Raw genomic sequence first — 17,283 nt, forward strand, 5'->3', positions numbered from 1 at the left:
CCCCCCCCCTCTTACAATGAAGATGAAGAAACTGTAGATGAAAAAGAGAAAAGGTAAAAGGAACTTAAAAGGCATTTCAAGAAAAAAGAGATCACGTTGCCTGCGAAATTATGTTAGCACTTGGTGAGATTTCACTGTGCGTAAATGGAGCATTTGCACAGCATATCATTATTTTTTGTTTGCAAGATTTTCATTAGTCTGAGTAAAGAAACGGAAGAGAAAGGAGGGAAGAAAACCTCATAACCTATCCAGGCAACAGAAAGCAGAACCGAAATGGCAAGAGCATTGGTGAACCTTCTGTACAACTCAAGTTTGGCCAGGCTTCTCCGAACCTGAATTCCACATAGGAAAAAAATTTCAGTTGCATAGAAAGTGTGTAGCTTTGTTCTAGTCCCATCCCAATTGAAGAAAACAGAAATATGCATTCAAATTAAGCACAATAGAGGGAAATAGTTATGACTTATGAGCTTCCATTGACTAGTGTACAGCTTTTAAGAACATGACAAGGCAAGGGACCATATGATATCATCACCTGAAGTTTCTCTAAAGTCTTCGATAATGATGAAAAAATCCAGACGATGAAGCAGGAATCCAGTAAAGCAACTGGTAGTACCAAAAAGAGTCTTGCCTTTCCAGAAAAGTCATTGATATTTCCCAAATGCTCGACAAGCTCAAGAGCTTCAGAAGCCAGAAAGTATACCACACCAAGAAGTAGTACTTTCGAGGTTATACCTCCTAGGGTGGGTCGCACAACACCATAACCCATCGCAACCACTAGAAGAAGTAGCCTTGAGACGGTTTTCTTGATGGCACTGAAGGTAACTGCCCAAATGGTAATTCCCATTGGCCTGCTTCCTGTGGAATTAAAATTCACATATTCAAAATACCAAAGAGCCATTTCACACATTCCAAGCCCAATAACAGCAGTTATGTGGTAGTGCAATTGTATTATATCCCTCCAGTATCGCGAGAACCGCAAAAACCATACGAGACCAAGAATGAGGTACGCCAGTGACATCAGGCCGTAAAATGTCATAAGTGGTGCCATCTTCCCCGGTAGATAACCTTCTGGATTTCTCCAAACAGTCTTTCCACTAATCAATGTGCCCTTGAGTTCTGGGTTGCAAAACATGAAATATAGATAATACATTCCCGTCTTATTGATTTCAATGTTTTGAAGCATCATATACGCTTCTTCATTTTTTCCCTCAAAAGAAGTCTGAATTCGTTTAGGCCACCCGGGGTTGTCAGGATCTTGGCGTATGATAACCTCTCCTACCTTACACAATCCATCTTTGGCAAGATTTGGGGTGCAGCATATTGCATCAGAGTTCAGATAATAGCCACCAATTCTATCCCTATCTTTGACGTCCAGTATAATGGCCTCAACCATTCCCGTACTATGCTGCATCTCATTTTGCGTATTTGCAGCCTCTTTTGTCCTTCTAAAGGTGATAGACTCAAATCTGAAACAATGTGGGAAGGGAGAAGTAAACTATTCATCCTATTTGGTTCACAAATTTTCATTTATCAAAATAACCGAATCATGATAGTTCTAGTTTAGAATAATTTTCAGCACTCAAATGATTCAAAACATGCGAAACTTAGAAGTGTGGAAGTGACTATTTCCACTAGGAACCCAGTCAGACAATATGATGGAAAATTCTTTAGTACTTAAACTACCATTAGAACAAAACTCTGAATTGAGAACACTGAAGGTTATTATATCCATGACTTAAATCTCATTTCATTTCCCCATTTTCTACACACCTCTGGCTTCATGATTGTACACACTGGCTAAACAACAGGATTCTACCCACCTCTCCCTTGAATTTGAAGCAAATAAGACAGAAAATTGCATTTTTAGTCCTTCAATTATACCTATAGTACAAACTTAGTCCCTAATTATATGCGTGACCATCTTTAATCCATAAGTTATGCACGAAATGACGATTTTAGTCCTCGGGATTATTTCTATCACTAATTTGTCAGTTAATAAAGTAGTTGATTTGGTCCTTCAAGCACTAAAATTGCAATGCATAACTTAGGGGTTAAAAGATGGTCTTGTACCACGGGTATAACTAGAGGATCAAAATGCAATTTTTATTTCAATCCAAACAGCAAGCAATACTCCTAGAACCAACTTTCCATACAATGCAGCTATGCAAATGCAAATAAATAAATAAAATAAATAAAAATGATAAATATCTCAAACCAAAAGAATGCAAACAGCAGACAAAACAAGCAGTAAATATACTCAAAACGGCACAATGTTGACCCACAAAAATCAAAATAATAGGACCAACAATGACAATAGAATAGAAATGGAAAATAGGGCAAGTGAAGAAAAAAAAAAGATTGAATCTTTGATATATACCTGATGAATGACTTGCCATTGAGTGGTTTATTGGCGTCTTCAGGAGAGGGTTTGGGAGGGTCGTGTTCCTGCTGCACCTTAGAAGCGTAAAGCCCTTCACTGCCGCCATGGAAGAAGAAGGAATTGAAGCGAGGAATGAAAGCCTCATTCCCATATTCGTGGATCGACCCTTCCACCCCTATTACCCCACTCCCCACAATCACAATTACCCACATTATGCCCATCATCAGATCACATTCATTTCTATTTCCCCTGTATCTCATCTCCCTCTCCCTTTCCCTTTCTTTTCTCTCTCTCTCTCTCTCTATATATATATATATTATAAAATGTATATGCGTGTGTATCATATATGGGATAAAAAATGTTGGGAAATCCCAGAGCAGAATGGAAGAAAGTGACTGTATTCCGTACCAGTTTGGTTCGATTTGGTTTGCTGCGTCAATGAGTCAGAGAAATGACCTATTAAAGTATGTAATTAATCCTCGTAGGTGCAGGTACCGTACTGCAAATCCGCATTTTGTAAAATAAGATTAATCTAATCAAGTTTAGAATATCGGTCCCGATAGAACTAATTGAGCGGGCCGGGTGAAACATAATATGTAGTATATGAATGTATTAAAAAATTATGAGTTTGATTATTATATTTTTTGGTACCACTTATCTTCCATGTTCGGTTAGTGGGGTAAACTTTATTTCATTGTTATTAATTCAAGGAGTTTTTAATTACTACTCCGTATATGTTGAATTTAGTTGACATGTTAACAAATATGGTGAATGTTAATTAGAGCATCCTTATCAATGGGGTTATTTCGCGGTTCTTGAGGAGTTTTTGTAAGTGTGATTATGAAAGAGAAAGTGAGGATGAAAAAAAAAAAAAAACCAAAACTGATTTAAAAAATTAAAATTAAAAAAGTAAATGTCAAGCGTGCCTGCGCGTGACCTACACGCGCCCACTGGGCGGATTTGTGAGCTCCATGCGGATGTCATGCGGCTGGCTTTGATTTCATTCTCTGCAATATCCCAACCCTTACAGTTGCTCTCCTCCCTTCTCTCTCCTTCCCTCTCTCAGCCAAGTGGCACAACTCCTGCAACTTTTGTACTAGGAACTTATCAATATCCATTGATATGGATGCCCTTATAAAAATAAGAAATGTAGTCATATATAGGTAGTGTTTTTTACCAATAGAAGAGAACCAAAAAAAATATATATTAATAGTGACTCTCCTCAAACGAGGAATACAGAGACTATCTCTAGTCCACAATTGTTACAACTTCACAAAAGATAGATCGAGCACTCGAATATTCCAAGCATGTTGAGGAGAATCATTAGCAGTTCTATTGTGCTCTCTATAAATATGTGTCACTCTCTTTGAGCTACAACAGATAGAAAAAGTATATTGAACAAATATTACCTTGTAATATAGTTAATAGTACTTAAAAAAAATTGTATCACCTGAATTTATTATTGATATAATCCATATCTCATTTACATGCTTCCATTTCAAAGATTTCTCAGTGGACCTCAAGATACGTCACCCTCGTAAGCGAACTCACTACCAACGTCTCAAAATCATACTATAAATAACACAACGAAAGCCTATTCCCCATGCCATTTGAATGCCTCAAACGATTGCCTAGACTTCAAATTCCTCCTAACTATATGTGTCAATATTACTAGTTAATTAATGTTATTTTCGAACATAATTAACATAATATATTATCAATTTCACATTATCAAGCGTTGAATATGAATATTATTTCATTATTTGGTTGATTTATGAAATTACGTAAAGAATTATATCACACTTGTGTGAGACCGTCTCACGGATCCTTATTCGTGAGACGGGTTGGGTCGGGTCAAAGGATCATGCAAATGTTATACTTATATGTGCAAATGTCATACTTATGTGCTCAAATATAACACTAATCAAGAATACAATTTTTGTTACTTATAAGAGAAAAACTAATACATTTTTCATAATAAGTAATATTGACAAGTATCCCTTACTTATAAGGGCAAATATAATACTTTTGAGGAAAAATGTAATACTTTTAAATCAAAATGTAAAAGTATTGTACTTTCCCTTAAAAGTATTACATTTACCCTTATAAATAACAAAAATTTTATTCCTGATTAGTATTACATTTGAGCATATAAGTATGGCATTTGTGTATATAAGTGTTACATTTGCATCTTGATCCGACCCGGCCCGACCCGATCCGTCTCATGGTGAGACGGTCTCACACAAGTTTTTGCCTTCAAAGTTTGGTTGGTTAAGGAATAGGAAATGAATATATAGTCAAATGACAAAAGTACTATTACATGAAATAATAAATAAATAAAATATAAAATTTTAAATTAATATGAAATGAATTTATACATACCTAAGGGTAGTTTTGGTATTTAATACAATTAGCTATTCTTAACCCCCCCACCCCCCCCCCCCAAAAAAAAAAAAAAAAAACAAAAACAAAACAAAACTAAACTATACCATATATGAAAAGTAGTAGGAAATTGCACTTGTGATAATATGACAATGACATTAGAGTCTAATCCCACTTTAAAAAGAGTTTCATTATTACATGTATTTTCAATATAATCTATACTCTGCGCTACTTTTCAATCTAATAATGCCACAAGCAATGACAAATTATATTTTATTATGTGGTTCCAAAGCATAAAGTTAAAGTTAGGAAGTAAAAAATTAGGAGTTCAAATTGTAACTTTTTTCGTTAAAAAGCGAGAGTATTTTGAAAATACACATAACTAGCCTTATCATCAAGAATGGATCATTAAAAAGAAAACAATTATCTAATGCACAGATAACACAGTTGATTTTCGATTGAAAGCTAAGATTACACCCAAAGACGCATAACCGAATCTAACAACCGTAGTGTAAAAGACTAGAAATTTCACCCTCTTGTGGGGTGGCTCCTTGTGATGAGCACCCCCGATCTTTCTATCTAAAAGGTTGTTGAGTTACCATGATCGTCTAATTTTATTGTTTGTTGAGCCTCGGAGAGAAGACAGAAGTTGATACAATCGTATAATTAATAAGTTGTGTGAAATACTGAAATGGGCTTCAATCCATAACCATTAAACTAACCGTCCATAAAATTCTAAAGTCTTATCAATGGGTAATTATATTATGTGTTATGTACTTATTATTATGAGGTCTACAAATACACAAAATAATAATTCAATTCATTAATTAACTTATTTATTCATCGCAATCACTAAATATAAAAGATTATATTTAAACCAATTCTTTAGTTTCAAGTATTATACTATATATATATATATATATATATATATATATATATATATATATATATATATATATATATATATAAAAGAACATGCATGCATGTTATTTAACTTATGACGCATGTCGTATTCATTAATTGTTAAATTATAATTTTTAAGTTTAGTACACATTCATTTAACCATTTTAACATTCCACATCACCTTATATTATACACATGTTATTTATACATTAAGTAGCTTTCAGTCTTTCAATTTATAAGTTTGGTATTCTAATATATTGGGTCAAATGCACAAGCTATAAGGGATAGTAGGTTTGAAGATGACAAGTTGGGTTAGACTTGTCGAATAAATTAAAGTAAATTTCGTGGTAAGTAATTAAGTGGAGGTCTAGTAAGATGAGAAGTTCAACTAAGCTAGAAGCTAAGTAATTGTCTAGGTTTTAATATGTTAAAGAAACGTTTTGATTAGATTATATTAGATTTATAATTGTATAATATATTCAAATTAGTTATGAGCTCAGGATTTAGTCATATTACAATTAGGAGGAGATGCATAAGTTGTTGCGTCTCTAATAATAAATTCTTTGTCTTTATAGTGTAACACACAATTCTCTATAATATTCTAGCAATAGCTAGTAATAATAGTCAACAATCTATAACTTTATGTGTAACTTTTTCATCATATTTCAAGCTAATTAATTTGTACTCACCATCACCACTGCCCCGTCTTAATAATATTTTACTAGTTCCAAGTTTATAGTTAATTAAAATAATGTTACTTATTCCAAATTTCTCTACTTCGAATCTTATAATACTTTTTTTTTAGTATCTAGTACATTCATGCATTCAGTACTCAAATATTCAAAAGTATTTATTTAGTACACATTCATTATTTAACCATGTTAATATTCCAAATTTCCACTCAACTACCTCATACTATACACATGTTATTCATACACAATTAATTAGTAGCTTTCATCTTGTAGCTTTCACTTTATAAATTTGGATATTCCAATATATTGGTCAAATGGTACCCGGTGCAAATTAATCTAATAAGGCACTGTGAGTTCGAAGGTGACAAATTGAATTAGGCTTGATGAGTACATAAAATAGGCTTTGTGAAAGGTAAGTCGAGACCAAATAGGTCAAGAAAATCAACTAGGTTGAAATGGATGGTGGGTAGCAATTTTCTATGTTTCAATTTGTTAAGTAAAGCTTTGGTTAGAATTATAGTTGTATGTCCAAATTACTTTCCAAAAGAGATATAGGACACCATCACCATTGCCCTAATATTTGCAATCTATAACTTTATTTGCAACTTTTTCTTCATATCTCAAGCTAATATTTACCATCATTATTGCCCTAATATATTTTTTGTCCAAGGGTAAGGGTGGCAAAGCACTCCAGTGTATCTAGAACTTGAGCCCAAGATATCTGGTTAAACTAGAATAGGGATGGCAATGGGGCGGGGTGGGTGCGGGGGATATATCACCCGCCCCCGCACCCGCATTCCCAACCCACTCCCCGCACCCGCGCAGGTAATGAAATTCCTACCCATTCCCGCTCCCGTGGGGATTTTGTGGGTGCGGGTAATACCCAACCCGCAACTCTAATTATTAATATTACACTTAAATCTAATAAAAACTTTATACTACAATTCTAATTATCACATGGATTCTTTTTATAAATTTGAACATAACTCTAAAATTTAATAAGACCCAATAATGTTATTCTTTAATTGAAACTAAAATTGTGTTGGTAGTATAGTTGTATTAAGCGTTTGCTCATTATGTTATTTATGATGTTCCTTTTCAATATTCATTAACAAAAAAATAAGACAATGAGATGATAATTCAATTGAATCCTTGAGGCACTAGCTCATAAAGAAGTTTAATTCATTATGCATTTTGAATTATAAAAGATACATAAATTTATATAATAAATTAATATTGTACAAATAATGCAAGTGAGTTGTGTGTGCGCGCGCGCATATATATATATATATAAAAAGTGCGGGTGCGGGGTGGGGATACCTCCGCCCAAACCCGCCCCCATACCCGTGTGGGTTTACAAAATTCCCCCCATCCCCGCACTCATTACCCAAATTCTGCGAGTATTTTAAAACCCGTAGGTGCGGGGATGCGGGGAACCCATAGGGTGCGGGTATAATTGTCATCCCTAAACTAGAATAAACTTATGTTATCTCATCCACACATACGAATAACGTCGTGTTTTAATAACATGATGTTGAACTTGACCCTTCAAACATTTGTATTCAACAAAACTATTATAATCCCCCCACCCCCACCCCACCCCCTACTTGCTTAAATCTTATACACATTCATTTAACCATCAAACCCTTCCCTTTATACGGGAGGTGGTGGGTTCGAGCCTCAGTGGAGGTAATATTAACTCTTGTGTTTCAATAGGTTGAGAAATTAGTTATAAATAGATACTGCATTGTAATAGAGTCAATAGTATTAAAAAAAAAAAAAAAAAAACCATTTGAACATGCCAATCAATTAACCACCACATGTTATTGATATATTTTACTAGCTACAAATTTCTAATAATTAAAATGTTACTTATTCCAAATTTCTTTACTTCAAATCTTTTAATACATTCATGCATTCAATACTCAAATATTCAAAACTATTTATTTAGTAAACATTAATTTAACCATGTTATCATTCCACATTTCCACTCAACTACCTCATACTATACACATGTTATTTATACACAATAGTAGCTTACTAGCTTTCACGTACTTTATAATTAAATTTGGATATTCCAATATATTGAGTCAAATGGTACCCGTTGCAAACTAATCTTATAAGGTACAGTGGATTCAAAGGTGACAAATTGAGTAGACTTGACGAGTAAAGTAGACTTCGTGAAAGGCAAGTCGAGACCTAATAGGTCAAGAACATCATGTAGATTGTAAGGGACGGTGGGTAGCAATTGTTGAAGTTTCAATTTGTTAAGCAAAGTTTTGGTTAGAATTATAGTTAGTTGTATGTCCAAATTAGTAAGGAAGAGAGATATAGGACACCATCACCATTGCCCTAATATTTGCAATCTATAACTTTATTTGCAACTTTTTCCTTATATATCATAATATTTACCATCATTATTGCCCTAATATATTTTTTTTCCTCCAAGAATAAGAGTGGCAAAGCGCTCCAGTCGATCTCTAGGGCTTGAACCCAAGATATCTGGTTAATAAACTAGAAGAAACTAACTTATGTTATCTCATCCACACCTATGAATAACGTCACATTTCGATAACATGATGTTGAACTCGACCGCTCAAACCTTCTTCCGACAAAACTATTATTATTTCCCCTTATATTTTACTTGTTCGAAATCTTATTCACTTTCATTTAATACTCAAAGAATTCAAAAGTAAGCATTCGTCAATTAGTACACATTCATTTAACCATTTGAACATGCCAATCAACAATTAACCACCTTATATTACACACATGTTATTATTACTTATACATGCTTGTAGCTTTCGTCTAGAACTTAGTATGAATTTATCAATTTTAATTTACAGTAAAGATTCATTGTAGCTATCATCATCGTACATATTATTATCATGAAAAATACTTTATTGTCAACATGACCACATTCATGCAATATTAATAGGCAACTAGGTACAATGTTTGGTACACAACATTCATATTAATTGGGCAGCTGGCAATTGATAATATTGTATAATTGTTCCTCCATTTAGTAACATAGACTTTTACAAATCTGAATTGGGGGAACATGTGTTGAAACTCAAAGCCAATATTTGTCACTGGTCCGGGGTATTGTACATGATAGCTTGGCTTGTTGTACCGTCGCAGTCTAGCTTCTAGGGATAATTAAAGTGGTAAACTGTACTATTCAATAAAGAAATAAAAAGTTTGAAAATTCAAAACTTTTGTGCAAATATTAATTCCTGCAGTTGCCCATATATATATATATATATATATATAGAAATTTAGAGTGGCTATCGATGGTACGGTGTGCATTGAAAGAATTTTGATTTGTGACCCTAGCCGCCTAGCTGGCAAAGAATCATTCACAAAGAGATAAATTAGTTTAGGTTATTCATAGTTGATTGACTGATCAAACCAAGAAAGTCAATGAGCCACTTACGTTAAGAGTCAAACTTAGAACGTTGTGGTTACCAAACCAAACAGTTTGACCAACTTGGTTAAGGTTGCCCGTAATCGTCCATATCTTTATTTTACAAGAAAGTGTGCAATCGCTATATGAATATGAGCTCTAAGTGAAGCTTGTCTTATCACCCTAGCCAACAAAAGATCACAATGACGTAAAACAATCTAAGTTGTCATAACTGATAGACTTCAATTAAAAAAAAAAAAACCAATAGATTAAACAGCTCACATACAAGAAGTCGAACTTGGAGCCTATGTATAAAATTATTCAAAAAATAAATAAAAAGTCAGTTTGAAAATTCAAAACTTCTGTGCAAATATTCCTGCAGTTGCCCATATCTGTAGTGTGCAAATTACGGCTAAATTATTGGGGAAATGCCCATGAACGTGACAAAAATGGAATACAAGATTGTTGCTTGGCTTTGGTGGGGGCCACAGAAGTTTCCATGTGTGGGAAGAAAAATGTTCTTCCATGCATACAAAAAATAATTGAAACCACAGAAAATAAAGTTATAGTAATAAGAAAGTTTTACAAGTCATGAATCATGATTGATGGTTTTCTCGTAATATTTTGAGAGAGAATTAGAGCAACCTCATTAATTAATTTTTTTTTCTTGATTTTTACAGATCTAAGTAGGGGAGAGAAGGAGGAGGGAAGAGGGAGAAAAATCTAACAAATTCGAAAAAAAAAAAAAAAAAGTATCACGCGCCTAGCATGGCGCGTGCACTGCACGTGCTGTGCTGAGCATATAATTGCACAAAATGCGCAAAAGATGACTTATTTCTCTCACCATGTGGACCCGACAAAAAATCACATCTTGCAGACAGACCCTAATTTTCTCTATCCTATACCCTCTTTCCTCCATATTATCTTTGGCTCCACAAAGAAACACATAAAAACTACTAATAGGATTGCTTTTACTCTCGCTATATGATTTGTATTGATTGAGTATAATTTTGTTTTGTTTTGTTTTGTTTTTTTAATAAAAAACATATCATCCAAGTAACTATGGGTTAATCAAGACATCAAAAAATAAGAGTAAAATGAGAATACGTATGGTATAGTACAAGCTTGTTATTGGACCTCATTTAAACCATAAATGTAATCCCAATAACTAATGACTAATCAAAACATCAAATTAAAAATAAGGGTAAGTACAATGTATACCCAACAATATAATCTTCTAAACTTGTTATTAGATCTCCTTTTGACCATTCAACCAATATCATCCATCTGCTAACCATTTGCATTATGTCATGTATTGGTATTTTTATTTTATTTTATTTTTTGTGTCTGATGAGAGAAACTCACAGTTATTATCGAATTGAAGCATATGTATTAGGTAATCTCTAATCCTAAGCTTATATTATAGTGATGATGGATTGATGGAGATTGAAATCAGAGAATGTTGATTAACATATATGGATTCATGTTGGTTCATTATTCGAGTTGATCAATGAATGATAACATCATATGGAGTTGTATAGTGTGTTGTCATCAAGTTCTTAAAGATTTAATTGAATATTTTCAAAAAAAAAACAAATTAATTGAATAAAGTTAATGTTTTACATACCAAACTACCGATAATCCATATACTTAATTATTGTTTGTTTTTTTATCTTACTCACAAAAGGTGAAATTCTTTCGTCTCCACCCTCCTATCCAACAATATAGTAGATGAGTAAATCAAAGTGATTTGACAATTCATTATTTATCTTTCTATAAATATGATTAATCCAGCACAAATATATATTTTAATGAACAAATATCCACCCAATAAATGAGTAGCAAGGTGAACAACAGCCAAGTAAAACGTACGGGCCCAATACATAAGAAATGTTCAACCGACAGGATCCTAAACATTTCCGAATTAAACAGAAAATACAATATATAATTACCATTAACGTTAATTTTACTGCAAAAAAAAAAAAAAATACGTTATAAATTATCCCCCCAAATAAAGTAAAAAACATATTTTCAATGGTCCGAAAAAAGGGTTTGTTTTCAATGGGGCTGAGTCTTCTCGTGGACTCGAGAAAATATTGTGTAATGGGAAGTGGACCATGACTTAGTCATACTTTCTTATGCTTCTTCTATGAAAATATAAGTATTTGTCCCGCTCATATTCAAAGTATGCAATTACTTTGACAACAAAAATCAAAAATAAAATTTATAAAAGAATGCCAAGATATTTCCTAGAAATCCCCAAAAACCCTTTTCTTTTTCCTTGTAATTTACTTTGAGTGACCTCCATTATCGATCAATATAGGTTTTGTCGGTATATATATATAGTTTAGTATACGATGATGATGAACCCAGGAGCTGAGCTAAACCCGGGATACTGATCTGTCCGGGATAAGAAAAGAACATGGATAACGATAATACTATTACGAGGTTAATCCTACATGGGATTAATCTAGCCAAGGAGCTGGAAGCCGATCTTCCTAACCTAGCCAGCCAGCCGCCGGAAGCCGTTTCCGCGAGCTGCGAGGAGATCATTAGGGTTTTTACTAGCGTGAGGGAGAGGCTAGCGCCGCCGCAGCCGCCGCCGTCGAGTTTGCAGCCGTATAGCTTGGCTATGATCCAGGAGGCGCCGCCGCAGCAGCCGAGGCAGCCAGCCGGCGCCGGTCAAGCACTTGACTTGTTTCATCAGGTGTCCGGCGGCGAGCAGGCGGCGGCTGGCGGGAGCGGAGCCGACGTGGCGGAGCCGAGCCGCCGGAGAAGGTGACTGTTCCCATTTCATTTCATTCACTACTTTTGGGTATTTTAAGGTTTCTTTCAACTTTCATAGGATTTAGGTTAACTACTAATTACTTTAATTATCTTAATAACACGCATAGTGTGAAATGTGAACCTCAAATCTTACTATGAAATGTGAAACTAGAAATTTAAGCTTTTCATTATTTCACCAATTTTTTTTAAACAAGAAAATACTAGTCATTTCATGTGTGCTATACACACCTTAATTAAAAAGCTAGTACTTTAATTTTTGTACAAATTTGAATAATTTCATTTAAGAAGTTTACAGCAAAATTAGTTAATTTACAAGTAATTAATAAATATACAAACTTTTCTCATTAACACTTTAATTAGGTAATTCAAACTAATATTTTATATACAATACAAAAGTACAAAACTCCACTACATATATGTACTATATGTTTTGTGAATATATATTTCAAGTACTATATGTTTTGTGAATATATATTTCAAGATCAAGAGAGAAAACCTTTTTACAATAAGTAAGATAGTTTCATTATTATGATCTATCAATAAAGATTCGGAAGAGATAACTTGTGTGTGTGTGTACATGAGCGTTCGTAAACTGTAACTCTATCAACATATTGAGCTACAGAGTCAGTATTGTCTCCACTGAGGCTCGAACCCACCACCTTCCTATAAAAGGAAGGGTTTGATGCCACTGGACTACAAAGTCCTTGGCCTGTACTTGTTAGATTAACTTTAAACAAATGTCGATACCTCTTTGATTTGTTGAAATTTATAATGTACTGTGACTATTAATTTACTAAATCAAAGAGATAATATACTAAAACTCTCAATAATTATCATACACCAAATTATGAAAGATGTTATATTAGCAGTGTCTTTTTTTTGTTAGAAAAGTTTGAAGCATTCAAGTTAGGGTAAAGATCTTTGAGTTTGACTTGACAAGGATAAGGACAATGAAGCTTAGGATCACTACAAATGACCGAATCAATGTTCCTTAATTATTAAGTACCAAAATATTGTGCACTTTGATGATGAAATCATGACCTTTTTCCTTACATTTTCACCACATATGTTAAGTCCAAATCTTAGTATCTTCGATGGCTTAGTTAATTATATTATAATAAATTAATAATCATCAATGTCTATTTCGAGTCATCTGTTATTGTTCATTTGTTTATAATTCTAAATCATGATTAGACGAATGTTTTATTATATTATATTATAAATAATAATATCAATAAAATACAAATAATAATAATAATAACAATAATAATAATAATAATAATAAAGTCTATGATGCAAATAGTAATACCAAATATAATTATGTATAGTATTTTTGTTGTTGTATTAGGTATCATCAATGTTGATATTCATTGTGCCGCTGATATAATTCTGTATATTATGTATAATTACACAAAGTATTATTGTTATTATAAAAAAAATATCAAAAAAATAATGTGAACCTAAAATATTTGGGAAATCTCGATATTGGACCGATAGGTAGTATTCAGAACATAAATTTTGACGGGTCGAAACGTTAAATCACAATTATATTATATTTGGTTCCAATGTTTACAATGTGGGAACATAAAGCTGCATGTGTATGACTGAAACGTTGCAATACATAGTATATCCTTTATTTTATTAGTATATATTTTATTTTATTTTTGCGTTCTCACTTTGATTCCGACAGAAACCCCATTTCGATAAAATTATTGTTCTTCGATTCCTTACTTTTCAGTTTTTAAATATTGTATATTCCATTTGGTGGTTGGGCTCTTTTTGTGCATCTACATTCTATGTTCATTCCCTGTAATGCTTCCCAGAATTGTAGGGTAACTTGCATATAAGAACAACCAACATAATTTTAAATTGCCCTCAACACGGCAACACTTTTTGTATTTGATAGTGAGACACACGTGTGTGAGTAGTGTCGAAAAGACGCTATTATCTTTTGTACTAATTATAATCATATATATTATCTGAGTTGTATTGAGTACTGTCTATACCTGTCATTATAGTACCTGATACAATTAAATAGACGACCATACATGATCATGCTTAGTACAAAACATGGTCAGTGCCGGTCCTTATAGTACCCGACTCAACTAGACATACATATATACTATGTATGACCATACATATATAGTACAAAAACCATTGAATTTGAAGATTTGAAAATTTTTCTTTATTATAGGAAAACCCTTATTTGAATTGGTCGGGTTGTTAGCTTGATAAACATAAGTTATGATCTTTTGCTGGCTGGGATCATAAGATCGACGTTCTTAACTTAGAACGCACTGTACATTTAATTTGAGTAGCGATTGTGAATTTTTTCGTAAATAGGATAATCTTTATTATTGAATTGATATTAGCTAATAATGATGGCATATTTGTGGTTTTTGAGTGGTAGGATGGAAGAAGCAGACAGAACTACTGTATATGTACTTGCTCCTCAAATGGGAAATCTTGACATGCCTCCTGAGGATGGCTATACATGGAGGAAATATGGTCAGAAAGACATTCTGGGTTCTAGATTCCCGAGGTAATTTTATCCATGTTACATATTAACATGTTCTCAGATCAATACTGTAATAAGGTATGTACTCATTCCCCACCTACATACTCCTTTCATCATGTTTCTATACTCATTCACCAATCCAAATTTATTTAGAACTATTTAATTTAAATACCCTCACCCGTCTCATCCTAAACAATATGTTTCAAATTACATATGTACTATTAGGTACGTCGTAAGTTTTCGCTCGTTCCCAACTAACTCTGCATATCCTAATAGGGATTGAAAGTATTGAATAACTTGTATCACCTGCCACGTTGTCATCCCTATAGCATATGCCAATAGGTCACATATTCTATTAGGTTTCGGAAAGATCATATACCCTATATTATCTTATCCGTACGTTGTCATCTCCAAACCAATAGGTTACATGTCCTATATCATACTAGCTTAGGGTTTGGAATGGCCAAGTATTCTATATTAATAACTTAACCGGTTGTCATATGATCCCTGGCCTACTGATCTAGTACCCTATATTACTTGACTAATTGTCATCCACACAACAATAGATTCCATAGAATCAAAATGCATGAATGGAGGGATATGATGCATTAATGGTGGTCAAAATATAATTTTATTGTCAGATTAATTACATCATATATTCTTTGTCACAAGAATATGTATATAATATATATACACGTACAGCTGGTTGTTGATCAGATCAACAGACTAGGACTAGGATATATATGACTGGTTCTTGGTAGTCTTATTTTGCTAGAAGGAGTCAAATGAAATTCATAACAATATTAATAGATACATTATCTTTTTCAATGAAATTAAGAATGCCTTTGAATTGAAAGTTGAAGTTCAAGCAGTAATCAAACTGGTCCTCGTCCAATCCATTCAATTCATAATCTTGTGTTTTGACCATTGAACAAGTTAACGTACTTGGACTCCCCCTTCTTCAGATTTTGACACTTTTATTTATTATTATTTTTTTTAAATTTATAGTCTCATTTTATTTTATTTTTACTGAAATTATTGTTCATTTTGGGATAATTTAATTGATTTTTTTTTTGCTTAATTAATTACTCGCAGGGCGTATTATAGATGTACCCATCAAAAACTGTACAGCTGTCCAGCCAAGAAACAAGTGCAACGCCTTGACAACAATCCACAAATGTTGAAAGTGACGTATCGGTACCACCACACGTGTCACATGTCGGCCACGGCGCCCTCGGCGGCGCCAGCTGGGGACGTAATTCAACCGCCAGGAACAACCACCCATCCGCCGCCGCAGCCGGCGGCAGGTGGCGGAGGCGGCGGCAGCTACTGGCTCTCCATGGATATCAGGCCAATAACATCGGAAGGCGGCGTGCAAATGCAGACTGAATTTGCCAGCACTAGCGGCGGCGGCGGCGCGGGGCCGTCGGGCTCCGGTAGGTACGGGCGGGAGGCGGCGGATTTCGGGGGGCAGGCGGTGGTGGATATGGCGGATGCGATGTTTAACTCCGGGAGTAGCGGTGGTAACAATAGTATGGATTTCATCTTCCATACTATGGATGAAAATTGATGAGAAGTTATTTAATTACAATATAATTCTGATATATAATTATTATACTGTTTGACTTTTCTAATACTTCAGTTTGAGCGTTTTAACGTGCGACGGAAGTACGTAACCGGCGAACAGTCAACAGTTTGATCAAACAGAAAAAAGAAAAGGTTTTCTTCCATTCCGGCCGGTTTGATACTTTTTGTTTTAATTTCTCCAACTTTAATTTGTTTTTGATTTCCTGTTGTTGTCCTATATATACTGCAATTTGAGAATTTATACTTCTCATTGAGTTTTCACTTTAGAACTTGTGCCACTTTTTTGTACTAATATAATTGATACATACGGAGTATCATTTTACTTGTTCAAGATTTAGACCAAGTTACGAGTTTGACTTTTGTTAATATATCTTCTCTGTTAGTTGGTTCAGTCGCAAAAGGTATTGCACACCCAACCATAATAAAATGCTTATTACTACTATGCTAAAAGTTATAACTAATAATTAATGAGTTGAAAAACTTTATTTATGTATACTTGTGTAATTAACACCCTTCCAACCTACGCTTAATCTCTATCATCAAACGCTTAGCATTGCGCCAAAATTTATATATCTACTAAATTTGGTCTTCCTAGCCTCCAGTCCACCCAACACAGTTGACTCAATTA

At 33.8% G+C, this 17,283-nt stretch overlaps 2 protein-coding genes across 2 annotated transcripts in view; one reads left to right on the plus strand and one right to left on the minus strand.

The window, feature by feature from the left end:
• LOC115998739 (membrane protein PTM1-like) overlaps positions 1 to 2,729 on the minus strand; it is a 4,834-nt gene extending 2,105 nt beyond the window's left edge. The window contains exons 1-3 of the mRNA XM_031238385.1: positions 2,378 to 2,729; positions 533 to 1,466; positions 237 to 332 (exon numbers count right to left, since the gene is read on the minus strand). Of these exons, the coding sequence (XP_031094245.1) occupies positions 237 to 332; positions 533 to 1,466; positions 2,378 to 2,724 (1,377 nt within the window). The 5' untranslated portion in view covers positions 2,725 to 2,729. The remainder of the gene's footprint in view (positions 1 to 236; positions 333 to 532; positions 1,467 to 2,377) is intronic.
• Positions 2,730 to 12,128: 9,399 nt separating this feature from the next.
• On the plus strand, positions 12,129 to 16,972 carry LOC116000216 (WRKY transcription factor 55). Its single transcript, XM_031240247.1, has 3 exons — positions 12,129 to 12,541; positions 14,961 to 15,092; positions 16,164 to 16,972. Exons 1-3 carry the CDS (start codon positions 12,186 to 12,188, stop codon positions 16,636 to 16,638), a joined length of 963 nt encoding a protein of 320 aa, XP_031096107.1. The 5' UTR covers positions 12,129 to 12,185; the 3' UTR covers positions 16,639 to 16,972.
• Positions 16,973 to 17,283: the final 311 nt, after the last annotated feature.

This window comes from Ipomoea triloba, chromosome 12, assembly GCF_003576645.1.
Source record: "Ipomoea triloba cultivar NCNSP0323 chromosome 12, ASM357664v1".
In the NCBI taxonomy this organism is placed as follows: Eukaryota; Viridiplantae; Streptophyta; class Magnoliopsida; order Solanales; family Convolvulaceae; genus Ipomoea; species Ipomoea triloba.